Source organism: Oncorhynchus kisutch, linkage group LG7 (genome assembly GCF_002021735.2).
Source record: "Oncorhynchus kisutch isolate 150728-3 linkage group LG7, Okis_V2, whole genome shotgun sequence".
NCBI lineage: Eukaryota > Metazoa > Chordata > Actinopteri > Salmoniformes > Salmonidae > Oncorhynchus > Oncorhynchus kisutch.
Genome location: NC_034180.2, coordinates 52,561,066 through 52,584,666, shown reverse-complemented (window position 1 = coordinate 52,584,666; position 23,601 = coordinate 52,561,066). Strand labels below are relative to the sequence as shown.

The 23,601-nt window shown below is 44.1% G+C and overlaps 1 protein-coding gene across 2 annotated transcripts; it reads left to right on the top strand.

Moving 5' to 3' along the window:
* si:ch211-67f24.7 (uncharacterized) lies at nucleotides 1-23,601 on the top strand. 2 transcript variants are annotated; one of them, XM_031829313.1, is made up of 15 exons: nucleotides 1-312; nucleotides 2,335-2,381; nucleotides 2,721-2,771; nucleotides 4,443-4,607; nucleotides 5,072-5,190; nucleotides 6,233-6,372; nucleotides 10,254-10,374; nucleotides 13,406-13,544; nucleotides 14,296-14,400; nucleotides 14,516-14,605; nucleotides 14,976-15,124; nucleotides 16,150-16,263; nucleotides 16,867-17,602; nucleotides 21,991-22,085; nucleotides 22,157-23,601. In XM_031829313.1, the coding sequence occupies exons 1-15, from the start codon at nucleotides 294-296 to the stop codon at nucleotides 22,263-22,265; spliced, it is 2,199 nt and encodes a 732-aa protein (XP_031685173.1). In that variant the 5' UTR covers nucleotides 1-293; the 3' UTR covers nucleotides 22,266-23,601. The 2 variants fall into 2 exon arrangements, with proteins under 2 accessions (XP_031685173.1, XP_031685174.1); XM_031829314.1 differs by lacking the exon at nucleotides 2,721-2,771.

The window sequence follows — 23,601 nt, the reverse complement described above, 5'->3', positions numbered from 1 at the left end:
ACTCGTCCACGCCCAAGAGTGCACTCGATTTAAGGCTCGGAGTAGCCCGGCCGGTCAAAACAACTAATTCATATGATTTAACGCAGGCTGCTCGTCTTGCGTGGACGCACCCAGGTAGATACGAACTGTATCAGGCATCCGTCGGTGCATCCCTTGCACAAATGCACCTGCTTTCAAAGGTTCAGGGCGCCGCCACGAGTGCAGTGTCAATGAATGAAATGTCAGTTTTTGCTCAAATAAGTGGATTTGGATGGAGAAAATTTCACTTGATGAGATATTTCTTGATGATCTGAATGGCGGTGGCAAATAACGGTAAGATAACATTTATAGTTTCATCAAATTGTTGGTAGAATTTCATTTGAAGATGTTTCATCATTTAATATGGGTAGGTTGACTTGATTTTAGACTATATAATTATTATAACTTTTAGATGTAGCTGCTATTTTTAAAGAATAAATGGGATATATTGTAATTTCATATGAATCAGATTTCACTTTTCTTTCCAGTGAACCTAATATATTAAAATAGAATAGAGAATATAATTACTTATCCACTTATCAACCATCTGAAGACTTGTAGGAATTAACTGGTGTATGGGCTGTCTTTTATGTTTTAATACTGTATCTGATCTGTCCTTCTGCTGTTAGGCTTAGAAGGAGGTAGTTTGGCCTCTGTCTTTCTCCCCTGCAGTGTAGAGCTCTTTGGCAGGTTAGTCACTTCCCCCTCACCAGGGGAATTGCTGGCAGGGGCAGTTCTAGCTTGGGTACTATAAACAGACACTGTCAGACCACTGACTATAGTACAATAAGTATACTACATTTATGATTTGGTGCAGGTTTCCTTGAAAAATATTTATCAAGACAAGACAGCCGGACATAACATTCAGTCAGGTTGTCAGGACTAACAACTTGTTAATGTTTCACTTCGTATTTTTATAAGGAAATACAAAACTTTTGATCTATGTTTTTACATGTTTTATTGGGTCAGTCAGTGACTAGGTTAGTCAGGAACATAGAATCTATTGAAAGAGCTTTTAAACCCTGGCAATTTGAGTGGTACACTCATTCTATAGATTATATTTCTATGGTTAGGAAGAGGTTACCATGACTACAGAGAGAAAGGAGGTTAAATGCCGAGTCTTTGTCACTATTGTCTGCCTTCCTGATATCCAATCTGGTTTGGAGTATAGGAAATTCCCAGAGGAATTATGGAGCTCTGCTCTCTGTGCTAACCTGTGATCTGAGAGGTAAAGCCATGACGAAGAGGGTAAAATATATATATAATGATTCAAAACGAGACACAAAATGGAAACAACTTCGTTAGCTAGCCAGCTAATATGACAGGAAAAGTTACTTAGCAGGCATAAAAACAAGTGCATCAAATACTACATGACAAGAATATGACCAAAATAATGACAACTCCGTTCAGAAAACATGAGGAAACAAATGCTGTACTCAGTTGTTGCATTCACGCACAGTGAAGGGCTAAACAGTTGTTGCATTCACGCACAGTGAAGGGCTAAACAGTTGTTGCATTCACGCACAGTGAAGGGCTAAACAGTTGTTGCATTCATGCACAGTGAAGGGATAAACAGTTGTTGCATTCACGCACAGTGAAGGGCTAAACAGTTGTTGCATTCACGCACAGTGAAGGGCTAAACAGTTGTTGCATTCACGCACAGTGAAGGGCTAAACAGTTGTTGCATTCACGCACAGTGAAGGGCTAAACAGTTGTTGCATTCACGCACAGTGAAGGGCTAAACATTTGGAAAGAAAGCTGAGATTCCTCTCCACAGCCGCAGCCCTTAAGAAAAAGAGATTGCAGTTATAGTGTAGTATATCTCCAGTATGCTGTAAATACTGAATCCAAAATATATTTTTTTACTGCAGTAATTTTACAGTATACCTGCAGTTAGAGTGCAGTATAACTGCAGTTAGAGTGCAGTATAACTGCAGTTAGAGTGCAGTATAACTGCAGTTAGAGTGCAGTATAACTGCAGTTAGAGTGCAGTGTAACTGCAGTTAGAGTGCAGTGTAACTGCAGTTAGAGTGCAGTGTAACTGCAGTTAGAGTGCAGTGTAACTGCAGTTAGAGTGCAGTGTAACTGCAGTTAGAGTGCAGTGTAACTGCAGTTAGAGTGCAGTGTAACTGCAGTTAGAGTGCAGTGTAACTGCAGTTAGAGTGCAGTGTAACTGCAGTTAGAGTGCAGTGTAACTGCAGTTAGTGTGCAGTGTAACTGCAGTTAGAGTGCAGTGTAATGAATGAACACATCTGCGAGCTTGTGCTGAGCTGACAGAGGAGTTGTGTTTATAAATGTTTGCTCTTCTTCCCACAGAGGTTATGAAGCCTCAGGAGGGAGAGCTAGTCAGTGAGATCTCCAAGGTAAACCTGTTTACTCCCTGATTATCCTCTCTCACATATTAACTACCTCGGTGTATTCCCCATGTTTAAAACACACCCAAAGTCTGGCTTGTAATCCCAAATAGCACCCTATTCACTATATAGTGCACTACTTTTGACCAGGGCCCTTATAGGGACTAGTGCACTATATTGGTAATAGGGAGCCATTTGGGTTACTAACTTCCCTGTTACATTATAGACCCTCTCTGATGTAGCTGCCTCTGATCGTTTCCTCGGCTTCATGTTCTAGCCTACACTACTGTATTGTGTGTTGTTGTTGTTGTGTGTTATCTAATTGAATGTTGATCTTTATGTTGACAGGCTGTGGAAATACTTTTCCTTTCTGAGGACAATGGTCACCTACACACCCAGGTTGTACAACTGATGTATAATGAGTTTGACACAATGGCTGTAATACAACTGGATATATGTTTTTTTTGTTGTGAAACAATAGAAAGAGTTTGTCTGCACAATTATATTTTTTATTTTTTTTTACTCAACCATTCTGTAGTGTCTCCACAACCCTTGTGTGATTACTTGTGTGCAGTAAAACTCTCCGTTTGTGTCACAACGATTGTGCCAAATGTGTTGTAAAATCAGTTGTACAACTTGAGTGTGTACAGGGCCAATAAAGTATGCATTGGAGTTGATACGATGATTATGATTGTGCAATGGAGAGTTTGTCTGTTACACAAATGTTTACACAACCGTTGTGTAGCCCACCATCTCTCTTTTATTTATACAGAACAACAAAATATATAAAACGCAACATGCAAGAATTTCAAAGATTTTACTGAGTTACAGACAAGTCATAGAAGGAAATCAGTCAACTGAAATACATGAATTAGGCCCTAATCTAAGGAATTTCACATGACTGGGAATACAGATGTGCATCTGTTGGTCACAACAACGTTTGAGGCATTAAAGAAATGAACATTCATTCAACATGGGCTCCCGAGTGGCGCAGCGGTCTAAGGCACTGCATCTCAGCGCAAGAGGTGTCACGATAGTACCTGGTTCAAATCCAGGCTGTATCACATCCGGCTGTGATTTGGAGTCCCGTAGGGCGGCGCACAATTGGCCCAGCGTCTTCCAGGTTTGGCCAGAGTAGGCCGTCATTGTAAATTAAAATGTGTTCTTAACTGACTTGCCTAATTAAATAAAGGTTACAAATTCAATTCTCTGGCAACAGCTCTGGTGGACGTTCCTGCATTCAGCACGCTCCCTCAAAACTGTGGCGTTGTGTGACAAAACTGCACATCTTTAGAGGTTCCTTTTATTGTCCCCCAGCACAAGGTGCACCTGTGTAATAGTCATTCTTCTTGATATGCCACACCTGTCAGGTGGATGGATTATCTTGGCAAAGGAGAAATGCTCACTAACAGGGATGTAAACAAAATTGTGCCCAAACATTAAGAGAAATAAAATGTTTGTGCACCTGGAACATTTCTGGGATCTTTCATTTCAGCTCATGAAACATGGGACCAACACTTTGCATGTTGCAATTATATTTTTGTTCAGTGTAATGTCATTTTGCCTTTAATTAACCAAGAAAAAACTGGTTTCAATCCGATCGCGCCTAACCGACAACGTGGCTTTTAAAGGCTATGTTCCCTCGTGCGCGGAGACTATTCACGGTAAACACTGTAGATGTCGTCTCAATTAGAAATTAGCCTACATTTAAAAGCCGCGTTGTCGCGAACCCACAATCGGATTGAATCCTGGCCGAAGTAATTGAGAACACATACTCTGTACCTATAACAATCTGACACTATCTATCCATGTCCTGCATCTGTTCATCCATCCATCCATCCCTCCATCCATCCATCCATGTATCCATGTATCCATCCATCCATCCATCCATGTATCCATGTATCCATCCATCCATCCATGTATCCATCCATCCATCCATCCATCCATCCATGTATCCATCCATCCATCCATCCATGTATCCATCCATCCATCCATCCATCAAAGTATCCATCCCTCCATCCATCCATCCATCCATCCATGTATCCATCCATCTCTCTCTCCCTCCTCCAGCTCCAGGGCCTGGTGTCAGAGCTGAAGGTGGGCTTCTCCAGTGCTCTGTATGAGCTGAGTCAGATCCAGCATGGAGACAGTGATATCAGGGAGGAGGTGGGAGAAGCCCGGAGGAGCTGTGAGAGAAAGGCCCTGCGCATGGAGACCCTGGTTGAATCTCTCAGGGTGAGATGGAGTTCAAGCAGGTCATGATACCAGAGAGATGGGTTCCCAGGAACACTGCCTTTAAATGGTCGACAACGCTCTAGAAAGTGTGATCAGATTTAATCTCAGCCGAGGCTTTTATAAAGAGCATAGAGACTATGGATAACTTTGGGGCGGCAGGGTAGCCTAGTGGTTAGAGCGTTGGACTAGTAACCGAAAGGTTGCAAGTTCAAATCCCCGAGCTGACAAGGTACAAATCTGTCATTCTGCCCCTGAACAGGCAGTTAACCCACTGTTCCTAGGCCGTCATTGAAAATAAGAATTTGTTCTTAACTGACTTGCCTAGTAAAATAAAGGTCATTTTAAAAATTGTTTTTATAAAAAATGGAATGGGGATCCCGATCATGATGTTTTGAATCAATAATTTGCTAAAACAGCAACCCAGAGAAGATGAAGTTAACATCGAACAATTGTTTACCCCACAGGATGAACTGGGAGAGATGCGTTGCCAGATCCTGCAACTCTGTGGTAGCAACAGGCAGAGGTCTCCTATACAGCAGGAGGTAAAGGTGACACAATCAGCTCTGGCAACCCAGAGAGACAGGTAATCCATAAACACCAAATAAATCATCTGTAGATAGTAATGATTGATTAATATGCTGGTCTTTTAGAAATCTTAATAAAAAAAGACTGTTGTTGTCTAAACAGGACTACATATATTGCATTAGATCAATAGTGTCCAGTAGCTGTCTAGCATGGGTACCAGTCTGTTTCTGCTATCATTCCACTCCTTGTCGTTCCAAATGTTTGGCAATGACACGGAGTACAAAGAGTGGAATGGTACAACATATAACAGGTTCTAGATTTCAGACTAGCAGCTATCTCCTTTTGTTGCCAAAGTGTGTTTTAGGAGAATCCGGGCACCCAGATTGATTTCTGATTTACTTTTTCTTTAGTATCTGTAAGTAATACAGGTCTGTACTCTGGTCTGTACTCTCTGGTCTGTACTCTCTGGTCTGTACTCTCTGGTCTGTACTCTCTGGTCTGTACTCTCTGGTCTGTACTCTGGTCTGTACTCTGGTCTGTACTCTGGTCTGTACTCTCTGGTCTGTACTCTCTGGTCTGTACTCTCTGGTCTGTACTCTGGTCTGTACTCTGGTCTGTACTCTGGTCTGTACTCTGGTCTGTACTCTCTGGTCTGTACTCTCTGGTGGTAATACAGGTCTGTACTCTCTGGTCTGTACTCTCTGGTCTGTACTCTCTGGTGGTAATACAGGTCTGTACTCTCTGGTCTGTACTCTCTGGTCTGTACTCTCTGGTCTGTACTCTCTGGTCTGTACTCTGGTCTGTACTCTCTGGTGGTAATACAGGTCTGTACTCTCTGGTCTGTACTCTCTGGTCTGTACTCTCTGGTCTATACTCTCTGGTCTGTACTCTCTGGTGGTAATACAGGTCTGTACTCTCTGGTCTGTACTCTCTGGTCTGTACTCTCTGGTCTGTACTCTCTGGTGGTAATACAGGTCTGTACTCTCTGGTCTGTACTCTCTGGTCTGTACTCTCTGGTGGTAATACAGGTCTGTACTCTCTGGTCTGTACTCTCTGGTGGTAATACAAGTCTGTACTCTCTGGTCTGTACTCTCTGGTAGTGATACAGGTCTTGTGGTGAATGGGAGGAGCCACTGTGAGTGCAGTGCCAGTAGCAGCACATCCTCCTCTTCGAACCGGGGCAGAGTCCTGCTCCACTGCTACCTGCAGGGGCTCAAAGCAGGGATGTATGAGGGGACAGGTAGGTCCACACTGTTCAAATACACTCTTTCTGTAAATCCTTTACTCAACGTTCCCCAAACAAGGGGCTGCATGTCACGTTCGTCATAATGATTAGACCAAGGCGTGAGTAGAGTCCCACATCATTTTAATAAACTGAAACTCACCAAAACAACAAACAACCAAACGAAAGGTGAAGCTATACAAATAGTGCAGACAGGCAACTATACATAGACAAGATCCCACACCAGAAAGTGGTTAACAGGGCTGCCTAAATATGATCCCCAATCAGAGACAACGATAATCAGCTGTCTCTGATTGGGAACCATATCAGGCCAACATAGACATACAAAAACCCCTAGACATACAACAACCCTAGACATACAAAACCCTAGACATACTACACTAGAGTACCCACCCTAGTCACACCCTGACCTAACCAAAATATATAGAAAACAGAGATATCTAAGGTCAGAGACCCCGGACTGGGGACCGTCGCTGGAGACCCCGGGCTGGGGACCGTCGCTGGAGACCCCGGGCTGGGGACCGTCGCTGGAGACCCCGGGCTGGGGACCGTCGCTGGAGACCCCGGGCTGGGGACCGTCGCTGGAGACCCCGGGCTGGGGACCGTCGCTGGAGACCCCGGGCTGGGGACCGTCCCTGGAGGCTCCGGACTGGGGACCGTCGCTGGAGGCTCCGGACAGGGGACCTTCGCTGGAGGCTCCGGACAGGGGACCTTCGCTGGAGGCCCCGGACTGGGGACCTTCGCTGGAGGCCCCGGACTGGGGACCTTCGCTGGAGGCCCCGGACTGGGGACCGTCGCTGGAGGCCCCGGACTGGGGACCGTCGCTGGAGGCCCCGGACTGGGGACCGTCGCTGGAGGCCCCGGACTGGGGACCGTCGCTGGAGGCCCCGGACTGGGGACCGTCGCTGGAGACCCCGGACTGGGGACCGTCGCTGGAGGCTCCGGACTGGGGACCGTCGCTGGAGGCCCCGGACTGGGGACCGTCGCTGGAGGCCCCGGACTGGGGACCGTCGCTGGAGGCTCCGGACTTATTGGACTGTGGAGGCGCACTGGAGACCTGATGCATGGGACCGGTACAGGTGGCACCGGGCTGATGACACGCACCTCAGGGCGAGTGCGAGGAGCAGGAACAGGAACAGGATCCTAACCTTCACAGGCATTTGGAGAAGTTTTGAATCCTAACTATCACAGGCTGTTGGAGAAGGTTTGAATCGTAAGCAACCTGTTTGAAGTACAATACCAACATAACTACTGTAGTAGGTCAAAGCTGTGTGCTGGAAAACCTTGGTGGAGCATGGGTGAAGTAGGCATTGTGGTGCTCGTGAATTTCCTTTCTTTCAGACCAATGCCTACTTCTCACTTAAAACATTTTTTTTTTTTTTTTTTACGCTGGCAGGTAATGTTCTGTTAAAAGTGCATCGTACATTTCCACATGCAAAGACAGATTTGTTTTGATCAATCAAAAGTTTGCTATTGGCAGTGCTATTGTAACCTTTAATTTGGCCTCTGACAAAAAGGTCTGGGCCTTAATAGCACAGGTGGTGTGCTGGCATAACTACAAGGGTTGCTGGTTTAAACCCTGCTGACTGTTGCCTTCTAACAGCTCTAAACCGTTTTTGAACAAACTATTACCATAAATACAGTGCATGTCAGAGCAAAAAACCAAGCCATGAGGTTGAAGGAATTGTCCATAGAGCTCTGAGAAAGGATTATGTCGAGGCACAGATCATGGGAAGGGTACCAAAACATGTCTGCAGCATTGAAGGTCCCCAAGAACACAGTAGCCTCCATCATTCTTAAATGGAAGAAGTTTGGAACCACCAAGACTAGAGCTGGCCACACGGCCAAACTGAGCAATCGGGGGAGAAGGACCTTGGTCAGGGAGGTGACCAAGAACCCGATGGTCACTCTGACAAAGCTCCAGAGTTTCTCTGTGGAGATGGGAGAACATTCCAGAAGGACAACCATCTCGACAGCACTCGACCAATCAGGCCTTTATGGTTGAGTGGCCAGACGGAAGCCACTCCTCACATGACAACCCGCTTGGAGTTTGCCAAAAGGCACCTAAAGGACTCTCCGACCATGAGAAACAAGATTATCTGGTCTGATGAAACCAAGATTGAACTCTTTGGCCTGAATGCCAAGCGTCACGTCTGGAGGAAACCTGGCACCATCCCTACGGTGAAGCATGGTGGTGGCAGCATCATGGCTGTGGGGATGTTTTTCAGCGCCAGGGACTGGGAGACTAGTCAGGATCAAGGCAAAGATGAACGGAACAAAGTACGGAGAGATCCATGATGAAAACCTGCTCCAGAGCGCTCGGGACCTCAGACTACAAAGGGAATCCCAGCAGCGAGCTGCCCAGTGACACGAGCCTACCAGAAGAGCTAAATGCCTTTTATGCTCGCTTAGGGGCAAGCAACACTGAAGCATGCATGAGAGGATCAGCTGTTCCAGACGACTGTGTGATCACGCTCTCCGTAGCCGATAAACAGGTCAACATTCACAAGGCAGCAGAGCCAGATGGATTACCAGGATGTGTACTCAAAGCACCAACTGGCAAGTGTCTTCACTGACATTTTCAACCTTTCCCTGTCTGAGTCTGTAATACCTACATGTTTCAAGCAGACCACCATAGTCCCTGAGCCCAAGGAAGCGAAGGTAACCTGCCTAAATGATGACCGCCCCGTAGTACTCATGTTGGTAGCCATGAAGTGCTTTGAAAGGCTGGTCATGACTCACATCAGCACCATCATGCCGGGAAACCGTAGACCCACTCCAATTTGCATACCGCCCCAACAGATCCACAGATGACGCAATCTTAATCGCACTCCACACTGCCCTTTCCCACCTGGACAAAAGGAACACCTATGTAGGAATGCTGTTCATTGACTACAGCTCAGCATTCAACAGCATAGTGCCCTCAAAGCTCATCACTAAGTTAAGGAACCTGGGACTAAACATCTCAACAACACATCTGCCACGCTGATCCTCAACACAGGGGCCCCTCAGGGGTGCGTGCTTAGTCCCCTCCTGTATTCCCTGTTCACCCACGAATGCACGGCCAGGCACGACTCCAACACCGTCATTAATTTAGTGGAGAGATCAGCTTTAATAGTGCAGATATATTATGGATTCCATCAATGTAATTGTCTGCATCATTTCCAATCCCCCATATATATATATTTCAATACAAAGTTAAGAACATTTGTTCAGACCTCAATTGTCAAAATTTTCCTCGACATTGGCATCATGTTGGTAGGGAGATCAGAATTTTACATTGAGCTTCAACCAAAGCCTATATTGTCGTGATGACCGGTGTTGTGCCGAAAATCTCCACCTGACAGAAATCTCCCCTCTTTGCGTTCTTCATTGCTGCAACTTGCTAGCTAGTTGAGATGTCTGCTTTTCACTCCGTTGTCAGTTTAGCCTACGTTTCACTGATTTTAGTAGCAGAAAACATTTTTTGGTCTGCAGTTTTCGGTTTGGCTATTTGTTTCAAATGTATGTGTCGGTTCTAGCTTGTATGGCGTCCTGGGCGAACACCCCCTTCACCCCAAATCGCCCGTACCTAAATCCGCTACTGATTTTTGTATTAGTCTATAAATAAATCTCTTTGCCAAAATTCGTGATCTCTCGCATGTTTTATTCGACTTGTATTTTTGAAAGTGTAAGGATAATATTTCAGCTAGAATTGTTCTGAAATGTTTATTGCTTGCCAACATTATACTCCCTCCTCTATGTTTTTCCCTGTCCCTCCTGACGAAGTTTGTTCTATAGAAAGTATTTGACTCTGATGTGTGTCACGGAAAATATTTGACTCTTTTTCGGCACAACACCGGCGCGACAATAATTTTACACCAGCTTCTCTATCACAGATGCAAGGCACCAAGTGACGATGCAGCTTCTCCACTCAGAATGGGAATACGTGTCGACCTTAAACCAGCTCTACGAAAAGTACAGAACACCTCCTGCTCTGCAGATGGACCTGGAGCCATAGTAAGGACAAACCCAACTAGTACCCTATTTCCTATATATATACCCAAAAGTAGTGCACTGTATAAGGAATCGTGTGCCATTTGGGACAGAGCCAATGCTATCAATGCTATCATGCTATCACAGTCCAGTGGGGATTATTATGGGGATTATAAACTATCATGCTACCTCAGTCCAGTGTGGATTATTATGGGGATTATAAACTATCATGCAACCACAGTCCAGTATGGATTATTATGGGGATTATAAACTATCATGCTACCACAGTCCAGTGGGGATTATTATGGGGATTATAAACTATCATGCTACCACAGTCCAGTGTGGATTATTATGGGATTATAAACTATCATGCTACCACAGTCCAGTGTGGATTATTATGGGGATTATAAACTATCATGCTACCACAGTCCAGTGTGGATTATTATGGGGATTATAAACTATCATGCTACCACAGTCCAGTGTGGATTATTATGGGATTATAAACTATCATGCTACCACAGTCCAGTGGGGATTATTATGGGATTATAAACTATCATGCTACCACAGTCCAGTGGGGATTATTATGGGATTATAAACTATCATGCTACCACAGTCCAGTGTGGATTATTATGGGATTATAAACTATCATGCTACCACAGTCCAGTGTGGATTATTATGGGGATTATAAACTATCATGCTACCACAGTCCAGTGTGGATTATTATGGGATTATAAACTATCATGCTACCACAGTCCAGTGTGGATTATTATGGGATTATAAACTATCATGCTACCACAGTCCAGTGTGGATTATTATGGGGATTATAAACTATCATGCTACCACAGTCCAGTGGGGATTATTATAGGGATTATAAACTATCATGCTACCACAGTCCAGTGTGGATTATTATGGGATTATAAACTATCATGCTACCACAGTCCAGTGGGGATTATTATGGGATTATAAACTATCATGCTACCACAGTCCAGTGTGGATTATTATGGGATTATAAACTATCATGCTACCACAGTCCAGTGTGGATTATTATGGGATTATAAACTATCATGCTACCACAGTCCAGTGTGGATTATTATGGGATTATAAACTATCATGCTACCACAGTCCAGTGTGGATTATTATGGGATTATAAACTATCATGCTACCACAGTCCAGTGTGGATTATTATGGGGATTATAAACTATCATGCTACCACAGTCCAGTGTGGATTATTATGGGATTATAAACTATCATGCTACCACAGTCCAGTGGGGATTATTATGGGATTATAAACTATCATGCTACCACAGTCCAGTGGGGATTATTATGGGATTATAAACTATCATGCTACCACAGTCCAGTGTGGATTATTATGGGATTATAAACTATCATGCTACCACAGTCCAGTGTGGATTATTATGGGGATTATAAACTATCATGCTACCACAGTCCAGTGTGGATTATTATGGGATTATAAACTATCATGCTACCACAGTCCAGTGTGGATTATTATGGGATTATAAACTATCATGCTACCACAGTCCAGTGTGGATTATTATGGGGATTATAAACTATCATGCTACCACAGTCCAGTGGGGATTATTATAGGGATTATAAACTATCATGCTACCACAGTCCAGTGTGGATTATTATGGGATTATAAACTATCATGCTACCACAGTCCAGTGGGGATTATTATGGGATTATAAACTATCATGCTACCACAGTCCAGTGTGGATTATTATGGGATTATAAACTATCATGCTACCACAGTCCAGTGTGGATTATTATGGGATTATAAACTATCATGCTACCACAGTCCAGTGTGGATTATTATGGGATTATAAACTATCATGCTACCACAGTCCAGTGTGGATTATTATGGGATTATAAACTATCATGCTACCACAGTCCAGTGGGGATTATTATGGGATTATAAACTATCATGCTACCACAGTCCAGTGTGGATTATTATGGGATTATAAACTATCATGCTACCACAGTCCAGTGGGGATTATTATGGGATTATAATTAATGGACATTTTTGTAGGGTTTGATACATTTTTCACAAGGAAAAATCAAGTCTGAAATTTCAATGTGGAAATTACAAACTTCAGAAGCCTTTTTAAACCTCAAATGCACTACAAGTTTGGCAGGAAAGGTCTCTTGTAACAGAGTGATCAAATTAAGATCCTACATCTGTAGGCTGTGTACCAAATGGCGCCCTATTCACTAGCCCTATGGGCTCCAGCTATAGAAAATAGGGTGCCAGCCTCCCGAGTGGTGCAGCGGTCTAAGGCACTGCATCTCAGTGCTAGTGGCGTCACTACAGACCCAGGTTCGATCCCAGGCTGTGTCACAGCCGGCTGTGACCGGGAGACCCATGAGGCGGCGACACAATTTGCCCAGCGTCGTCCGGGTAACGGGAGGGTTTGGCTGGCCAGGATTTCTTTGTACCACCGCGCTCTAGCGACTCCTTCTGGTGAGCCGGGCGCCTGCAAGGTGACTTCGGTTGCCAGCTGGACAGTGTTTCCTCAGGTATACAGTGTTTCCTCTGACTCATTGCTGCGGCTGGCTTCTGGGTTAAGTGAGCAGTGTGTCAAGAAGCAATGCGGCTTGGTTGTGTTTCAGAGAACGCACGGCTCTCGACTTTCGCCTCTTCCGAGTCCGTACGGGAGTTGCAGCGACGGGACAAGACTGTAACTACCAATTGGAAACCACGACATTGGGTAGAGAAATGGGGTATAAGTACAAACAAAAACAATGTGGTGGCCACTGGGATGCAGACACCTGTCAATCAATAGTCAGGCCATGTTGACAGTACTACATCCCTTAAAAACCAAGTCTTTGGGGATTTCCTTGTTTTCTCTCGTTGTTTTCTCTCGTTTTCTCCTTGTTTTCTCTCCTTGTTTTCTCGTTGATTTCTCTCGTTTTCTCCTTGTTTTCTCTCCTTGTTTTCTCGTTGTTTTCTCTCGTTCTCTCCTTGTTTTCTCTCTTTGTTTTCCCATTGTTTTCTCCTTGTGTTTTCTCTCTGTTTTCTCTTTGTTTTCTCCTCTAGTCAGAATTACCTGAAGTTTGTGGAGGAGTTGCTGCAGCGCCACCTTCTGTTCAGAAACACTCTGGAGCAGAGGTTGTCTGCTCACGACTGGAAAGGCCTTGTGGGAGACATCTTTGTCCAACTCGTAGGCCACAATGATGTAAGTACGGAAACATACAGAAATCCCATCTTGACTATCGTACTGTTGTCTCTACCTTCTTGCCCTTTGTGCTGTTGTCTGTGCCCAATAATGTTTGTACCATGTTGTTATGTGTTGCTATCATGTTACGTGTTGCTACCATGTTGTTATGTGTTGCTACCATGTTACGTGTTGCTACCATGTTGTTTTGTGATGCTACCATGTTGTTATTTGTTGCTACCATGTTGTTACGTGCTGCTACCATGTTATGTGTTGCTACCATGTTATGTGTTGCTACCATGTTGTTATGTGTTGCTACCATGTTATGTGTTGCTACCATGTTGTTATGTGTTGCTACCATGTTGTTATGTGTTGCTACCATGTTGTTATGTGTTGCTACCATGTTGTTATGTGTTGCTACCATGTTGTTATGTGTTGCTAACATGTTATGTGTTGCTAACATGTTGTTACGTGTTGCTAACATGTTGTTACGTGTTGCTACCATGTTGTTACGTGTTGCTACCATGTTGTTACGTGTTGCCAACATGTTGTTACGTGTTGCTACCATGTTGTTATGTGTTGCCTTTTGCCTTCTGGTAGGCCGTCATTGTAAAATAAGAATTTGTTCTTAACGGACTTACCTGGTTAAATAAAATAAATAAATAAAAATATTTTTGGTTGTTCTTTCAAACTGTAGAGATTATAATACATATCTATCTACATCATCTTCATTTATATCCTCCTCACAACTATTCCTGTTTGTCTCCTCAAGTCATCTTTCTTGGACATATACCACGGATACACGACAGCGCTGGCCACGTTTCTTTCTATAGAATTCAACAGAATAATGCTCAATGGGAAAATACAAAGCACACAGGTAGGTAAATCCCATAGGTTGTTACTGGATCTTTAATGTACAGGTCTTTATCTTTCAAAATGGTGGTAGTGAGTGAGGAAGATTTTGAATATCTCCACGTTCACGCTGTTTACAGAGCTATACGAAGGAAAGAGAGGAAGTTCAACTGTTCTCTCTGCTGTTGGCACCAGTCTCTCGAATCCACAGCTACCTAACCCTCATTCAGGTTTGGACCACCTCTCCTTCTCTTTCTTTTTGGAGTGTCTCTCTGTGATAGCCAATCTAGTGAGGATAATCTCAAATGGACCGGTGACACTAAGAAGAAGTATGACTCAGTTAATTGAACATGGCCCTTGCAACAGCAGGGTCATGGGCTCATTTCTTACTGGGCCCAACCATATGAATATGTATACACTACTGTAAATCACTTTGGATAAAAGCGTCTGCTAAATGGAATATATTTTTATATTATTGCGGTTCTCTGAGTATAATCCTGTTCCCCTATAGAGTGTTTGTCTACAGGCAGTGATCACCCAGAATGCAACTCTAGTATATTATATATCGGTTTCTCTGAGTATAATCCTGTTCCCCTGTAGAGTCTGTTGCAGTGGACTGACAGCGATCACCCAGACTGCAGTCTCCTCCAGGGGTCAGAGAGGGTCCTGAGGAACATCCTTTCCCGCTGTCACCTCATCCTGGAGGACGATGTTCGATGGGGAGACGGAGGAAGAATGGCCGGGCCCAGGTTAGTAAGAGACACTCCCTGGCTGTGTCCCGGGCCTTATGGGTTGGTCTCTGTGGCCCAGGTTAGTAAGAGACACTCCCTGGCTGTGTCCCGGGCCTTATGGGTTGGTCTCTGTGGCCCAGGTTAGTAAGAGACACTCCCTGGCTGTGTCCCGGGCCCTATGGGTTGGTCTCTGTGGCCCAGGTTAGTAAGAGACACTCCCTGGCTGTGTCCCGGGCCCAGGTTAGTAAGAGGCACTCCCTGGCTGTGTCCCGGGCCCTATGGGTTGGTCTCTGTGGCCCAGGTTAGTAAGAGACACTCCCTGGCTGTGTCCCGGGCCCTATGGGTTGGTCTCTGTGGCCCAGGTTAGTAAGAGACACTCCCTGGCTGTGTCCCGGGCCCTATGGGTTGGTCTCTGTGGCCCAGGTTAGTAAGAGACACTCCCTGGCTGTGTCCCGGGCCCTATGGGTTGGTCTCTGTGGCCCTGGTCTAAAGCAGTAAACCCTATAGTGACCAGGGCCCTATGGGTTAGTCTCTGTGGCCCTGGTCTAAAGCAGTAAACCCTATAGTGACCAGGGCCCTATGGGTTAGTCTCTGTGGCCCTGGTCTAAAGCAGTAAACCCTATAGTGACCAGGGTTCCATTTCACACAGAATCACGGAATCCATTCAGAACTAAATCACAATGTGCACACTGGGCAGCTTACTCAATTTGACAGTTAATGGTCTGTCAAACAGACCATTCCCTGAATAATCATGGAATTTAGTCGTTTACAAGCCAATAAACAGGCCAAACATTTCAAAAACAAAATAAGCAGACACCCATATAAAATGTATATATATATTTGAAATTCAATATAATTCCAAAAATGTTCTCCAAATCCAAGATCCATCAAGGGATTCTGTGGGAGAGATTTCAATCATCAGACAGATGGTCACATAGACAGGCGGTCACATAGACTGTCATGCTTATTTTAAGATCTGCCTGATGCACGACATATTGGAGTGTCCAGACCGTCCCCTACTCAGCAGTTCCTCTGTCTTTCAGTGGCAGCTGCTCTGCCTGCCCCTGTGCCAAGTCGTGCGATCACAGAAGCCAGCTCTGCCCTGCCACGGACACACAGAAACACAGACAGGAGTCCCGTGATGCTGCTGGGAAACGGTGAGTGTGTTTTTGTCGCCATCTGGTGCCCTGGGAGGGTAAGAGGCCTCTAGAGGCACAATGCAGAACATACACCAAAGTCATGTTCAGCAGTGAAACGTTGTCAAAAGTCGCAGATAGAAAATGCCACAAATATGTTTGCTAAAATGGCATAGTTTGCAACAAAACGTCTGCTGAAATGGCATGCATACTACACAACAAAATGGCTGCTGAAATGTCAGAGTATGTGTAACAGTATAGACTTTACGTCCGTCCCCTCGCCCCGACCTGGGCGTGAACCAGGGACGCTCTGCACACATCAACAACAGCCACCCTCGAAGCATCGTTACCCATCGCTCCACAAAAGCCACGGCCCTTGCAGAGCAAGGGGAACCACTACTTCAAGGTCTCAGAGCAAGTGACGTCACCGATTGAAACGCGACCAGCGCGCACCACCTCTAACTAGCTCGCCGTTTTTGCATCGGCTACATATGCAACAAAATTTCTGCATGTACTCTCTGTAGTTACTGGATAACAGTGTCTGTCTGCTACCTGTAAGTGTTGTTATAATTGACGTGAAGCTATTTTAATGTGATCTCTCTCTCTCTCTCTCTCTCTCCCTAGAGAGGAACAACAGCCACGTCTATCTAACTGTGCCGCCGGCTGCCAGGGCATGCCTGTTGCCCGTTGGTCTACCGGTACTGTACGGAAGAAGAGCTGTTACAGAGACAGGACAGGTGGGACCTTCCAGTCTCATCTCCATGACTCCTGCGGCATGGCCGGACTGGTCTACGGTGGGGACATCAGCGCCTTCCTCCATACGGCACCCCCTGGGTGGGGGGACAGCGACTCTGGACAGGAGTCTCCTAGCCAGGCTACGGGGGTTAAGGTACATGGACACGGCCCCCAGACCCCTGGTCCTCACATGGTCCAGAGAAGCACTGATGACTGTGACACGGAGGAGGACGTTGGGGACACCTCCGTGTTCGACTACTCCTCCGTCACCACCTGTAGCCCAGACGGGACCCTGAGGGGGGAAGCGAGTAATACCGAGGACGAGGAAGAGGACACAGACAGTCAGGTGCCTGTTCTGTTGAAGCCCTCGTACACACAGCAGCAGTCGCTGAGGGATTCGCCCAGAGAACGGACGGTATGTCTGAGGTGGCAGATACCCAGGCTGCCGTACCCTTCTTCTCGAAGTCCTCGACACCACGCAGGACCAGCGGGCCTGGAGGGACAGGGTCAGACATCAGGGCCAGCAGGACCCTATGGGAACAGAGTCATCAACATCACTAAGGGACCACCTCCTCTCATCCCCACCAGTGTCTTCAGACCCATCTGGGATGAACCACCAAAACAGGTCTTTATCCATCTTTATACAACCTTGGCTGTGTTCAAATCAATGGCACGTTGTCGTCAAGCGCAATGCACTCTCGATCGACAGCACGTCTTTTAAAGGCTCCCAGAGATCGCACTCATGGTGAACGCTACGGATGTCGACCCAAGCGTAATTACGTTTAAAATGTCAAAGTGCTGTGGTTGTCGACACTGACCTTTGACTTGAACTCTGACCCCTGTCTAGTAATGTATGCACACATGACTGTCCCTTTGGATGAAGGCGCCTGCTAACTGGCAGATATTATTACATCCCTATATAAACACATACAGTACCATTATACAGTACATTTAAATAAATATATACATATATACAGTACCAATATATCAATATATACAGTACCATTATATCAATATATACAGTACCATATCAATATATACAGTACCATTATATCAATATATACAGTACCATTATATCAATATATACAGTACCATTATATCAATATATACAGTACCATTATATCAATATATACAGTACCATTATACAGTACATTTAAATAAATATATACATATATACAGTACCAATATATCAATATATCAATATATCAATATATACAGTACCATATCAATATATACAGTACCATATCAATATATACAGTACCATATCAATATATACAGTACCATAGTATCAATATATACAGTACCATATCAATATATACAGTACCATATCAATATATACAGTACCATATCAATATATACAGTACCATAGTATCAATATATACAGTACCATATCAATATATACAGTACCATATCAATATATACAGTACCATAGTATCAATATATCAATATATACAGTACCATATCAATATATACAGTACCAATATATCAATATATACAGTACCATTATACAGTACATTTAAATAAATATATACAGTACCATAGTATCAATATATCAATATATACAGTACCATTATATCAATATATTCAGTATCACTATATCAACAAATACAGTACCATTATATCAATATACAGTTGAAGTCGGAAGTTTACATAAACTGAGTTTAAATGTATTTGGCTAAGGTGTTTCACAATTCCTGACATTTAATCCTAGTAAAAATTCCCTGTTTTAGGTCAGTTAGGATCACCACTTTATTTTAAGAATGTGAAATGTCAGAATAATAGTAGAGTGAATCAGCTTTTATTTCTTTCATCACATTCCCAGTGGGTCAGAAGTTTACATACACTCAATTAGTATTTGGTAGCATTGCCTGTAAATTGTTTAACTTGGGTCAAACGTTTTGGATAGCCTTCCACAAGTTTCCCACAATAAGTTGGGTGAATTTTGGCCCATTCATCCTGACAGAGCTGGTGTAACTGAGTCAGATTTGTAGGCCTCCTTGCTCGCACACGCTTTTTCAGTTCTGCCCACCACTTCTATAGGATGGGGTCAGGGCTTTGTGATGGCCACTCCAATACCTTGTCTTCGTTGTCCTTAAGCCATTTTGCCACAACTTTGGAAGTATGCTTGGGGTCATTGTCCATTTGGAAGACCCAATTGCGACCAAGCTTTAACTTGACTGATGTCTTGAGATGTTGCTTCAATATATGCACAATATTTTGCCTCCTCATGATGCCATCTATTTTGTGAAGCGCACCAATCCCTCCTGCAGCAAAGCACCCCCACAACATGATGCTGCCACCCCCCAGTGCTTCACAGTTGGGATGGTGTTCTTCGGCTTGCAAGCCTCCCCCTTTTTCCTCCAAACATAACGATGATCATTATGGCCAAACAGGTCTATTTTTGTTTCATCAGACCAGAGGACATTTCTCCAAAAAGTACAATCTTTGTCCACATGTGCAGCTGCAAACCGTAGTCTGGCATTTTTTATGGCGGTTTTGGAGCAGTGGCTTCTTCCTTGCTGAGTGGCCTTTCGGGTTTTGTCAATATAGGACTCGTTTTACTGTGAATATAGATACTTTTGCACCTGTTTCCTCCAGCATCTTCACAAGGTCCTTTTCTGTTGTTCTGGGATTGATTTGCACTTTTCGCACCAAAGTACGTTCATCTCTAGGAAACAGAACGCGTCTCCTTCCTGAGCGGTATGACGGCTGCGCGGTCCCATGGTGTTTATACTTGCATACTATTGTTTGTACAGATGAACGTGGTACCTTCAGGCTAAGGTGTATGTAAACTTCCAATGTCAACTGTATATACAGTATCATTATATCAATATATACAGTACTATTATATCAATATATACGGTACCAGTCAAAAGTTAAAACACATCTACTCATTCAAAAGTTTGTCTTTATTTTTTACTATTTTCTACATTGTAGAATAATAGTGAAGACATCAAAACTATGAAATAACACATATGGAGTCATGTAGTAACCAAAAAAGTGTTAAACAAATCAAAATATATTTTATATTTGAGATTCTTCAAAGTAGCCACCCTTTACCTTGATAACAGCTTTGCACACTTTTGGGCATTCTCTCAACCAGCTTCATGAGGTAGTCACCTGGAATGCATTTCAATTAACAGGTTGTGCCTTGTTAAAAGTTAATTTGTGGAATTTTTGGCTTTCTTAATGTGTTTGAGCCAATCAGTTGTGTTGTGAGAATGTAGGGGTGGTATACAGAAGTCGCCCTATTTGGTAAAAGACCAAGTCCGTATTATGGCAAGAACAGCTCCAAGAAGCAAAGAGAAACAACAGTCCATTACTACTTTAAAACATGAAGGTCAGTCAATACGGAACATTTCAAGAACTTTGAACATTTATTCAAGTGCAGTCGCAAAAACCATCAAGCACTATGATGAAACTGGCTCTCATGAGGACCGCCACAGGAAAGGAAGACCCAGAGTTACCGCTGCTGTCGAGGATACGTTCATTAGAGTTACCAGCCTCAGATTGCAGCCCAAATAAATGCTTCACAGAGTTCAAGTAACAGAAACATCTCACCATCAACTGTTCAGAGGAGACTGTATGAATCAGGCCTTCATGGTCGAGTTGCTGCGAAGAAACCACTACTAAAGGACACCAATAATAAGAAGAGACTTGCTTGGAACAAGAAACACAAGCAATGCACATTAGACCGGTGAAAATCTGTCCTTTGGTCTGATGAGTCCAAATTTGAGATTTTTGGTTCCAGCCGTGGTGTCTTTGTGAGACGCAGAGTAGGTGAATGGATGACCTCTGCCTGTGTGGTTCCCACCGTGAAGCATGGAGGAGGAGGTGTGATGGTGTGCGGATGCTTTGCTGGTGACACTGTCTATGATTTATTTAGAATTCAAGGCACACTTAAGCAGCATGGCTACCACAGCATTCTGCAGCGATACGCCATCCTATGTGGTTTGTGCTTAGTGGGACTATCATTTGTTTTGTCAACAGGACAATGACCCAACACACCTCCAGGGTGTGTAAGGGCTATTTGACCTAAGAGAGTGATTGATGGAGTGCTGCATCAGATGACCTGGCCTCCACAATCACCCGACATCAACCCAATTGAGATGGTTTGGGATGAGTTGGACTGCAGAGTGAAGGAACAGCAGCCAACAAGTGCTCAGTATATGTGGGAACTCCTTCAAGACTGTTGGAAAAGCATTCCAGGTGAAGCAGGTTGAGAGAATTCCAATAATGTGTAAAGCTGTCATCAAGGCAAAGGGTGAATACTTGTCTTGTCATTGCAAAAAGAATAGGGACCAGGCTAGGATCTGGCCAGGACAGATATGATCTCTGCTACAATGTTCTCTACAGTATCTACATCTAATCATATTCCCGTACCACTGTGTGAACTGGAGAGACATCTAATCCTGTTCCCTTATCACAGTGTGAACTGGAGAGAAATCTAATCCTGTTCCCTTATCACAGTGTGAACTGGAGAGAAATCTAATCCTGTTCCCTTATCACAGTGTGAACTGGAGAGACATCTAATCCTGTTCCCTTATCACAGTGTGAACTGGAGAGAAATCTAATCCTGTTCCCTTATCACAGTGTGAACTGGAGAGAAATCTAATCCTGTTCCCTTATCACAGTGTGAACTGGAGAGAAATCTAATCCTGTTCCCTTATCACAGTGTGAACTGTTGAGAAATCTAATCCTGTTCCCTTATCACAGTGTGAACTGGAGAGAAATCTAATCCTGTTCCCTTATCACAGTGTGAACTGGAGAGAAATCTAATACTGTTCCCTTATCACAGTGTGAACTGGAGAGAAATCTAATCCTGTTCCCTTATCACAGTGTGAACTGGAGAGAAATCTAATCCTGTTCCCTTATCACAGTGTGAACTGGAGAGAAATCTAATCCTGTTCCCTTTACACTGTGTGAACTGGAGACACATCTATTCCTGTTCCCTTTACACTGTGTGAACTGGAGACACATCTAATCCTGTTCCCTTTACACTGTGTGAACTAGGAAGATGCAGCACCCGTAAAGGAAAATACACCACAAGGCTTCAGACCGGTTCAAGCCACTGAGAGGCAGACATTTCCTAACTTCAAAAAGCTAAGGTAAGGAATACTGGTTATTTTTAACATTATAATAACAGGTTAAAAGAAGGGTCTCATTCCCCGTCTCCTAGGTTCGAAACCCAGCCGAGAGTTGGCCACGTCCAGGCAGGAGCCATGGGAGGTGTTGCAGTGTGGGATGAGAGTGAGGAGGACAGTGAGGGGCCTTGTAGCACCGTATGAGAGAGGGAGACTGTCTGTGAGACCAATTTAGAAGTTTGCAGCACTATTTGAGAGATCAACCGACCAAGACTACAGCCCTGTGAGAGAGAAGGATTCATCTAAGAGACCAGCCCAACAATCTACAGCACTGTGTAAGAGAGGGATTCATCTAAGAGACCAGCCCAACAGTCTGCAGCACTGTGTGAGAGAGGGATTCAATCTAAGAGACCAGCCCAACAGTCTGCAGCACCGTGTGAGAGAGGGATTCATCTAAGTGACCAGCCCAACAGTCTACAGCACTGTGTGAGAGAGGGATTCATCTAAGAGACCAGCCCAACAGTCTACAGCACTGTGTGAGGGAGGGATTCATCTAAGAGACCAGCCCAACAGTCTGCAGCACTGTGTGAGATATAGACCATCTGAAAGACTGTCTGACAGACTAACCCAGAGGTCTACAGCACTGTGGGACACCAAACGAGCAATCAGAACAGCAACCAAATCTCTTGCATGCTGGCTACTTAATTAGCATTTATGGTCTGTCACGAGACCAACCCAGAGGACTAACAGCACTGTGTGAGAGAGACCATCATTTGAGAGACCAACCCATAAGGTCTGCAGTACTGTGTGAGCGAGAGACTTTGTACTGCGTGTGTGAGAGATAATTTGTACTGTGTGTGTGAGAGAGAGATAATCCTGATCACAGACGGTCTAAGGTCTGCAACAAAAAAACAATAACAATGGTGGTGGGGTGGCCAGTGACGTCGTTTCCCCCCAACTGCAGAGTCCATCTTCAAGGTCTTCACTGCAGCATCATCTGAAAGATTGACCAGCCTGCATGACTAAGCATTACACACTAGACATCCCTGTAACAGCACAGTTCCCCTAAAGAGAATAAAGTGGAGAGGAAACATCCTGAAACAAGAAGAACACTTGAAAATCAGAAGCGATTTGGACTCATTCCAGATCAGTCGCTCTGACCAACACAGAGGTCCTGAAAAAAAAAGACATTCAGGAGAAATGAGAAGATGTGTGTCCCAAATGGCACCCAATTCTCTGTTTACAGGAAACTGTAATTTACAGGTAATTCTCTGTTTACAGGAAACTGTAATTTACAGGTAACTGTAATTTTCAGGTAATTCTCTGTTTACAGGAAACTGTAATTTACAGGTAATTCTCTGTTTACAGGTAACTGTAATTTACAGGTAACTGTAATTTACAGGTAATTGTAATTTACAGGTAATTGTAATTTACAGGTAATTGTAATTTACAGGTAATTGTAATTTACAGGAAATTGTAATAACACATTCTAACGTCATATTTTATCACATAGTTGAATAAAGTTCTGCGTTTTGGAGGA

Excerpts from the sequence above, each read along its gene's own strand:
- si:ch211-67f24.7 (XM_031829313.1), top strand. Across the intron at positions 5,191-6,232 it reads CTGGCAACCCAGAGAGACAG|TGATACAGGTCTTGTGGTGA; the intron begins GTAATCCATAAA and ends ACTCTCTGGTAG. Across the intron at positions 16,264-16,866 it reads CGTGATGCTGCTGGGAAACG|AGAGGAACAACAGCCACGTC; the intron begins GTGAGTGTGTTT and ends CTCTCTCCCTAG.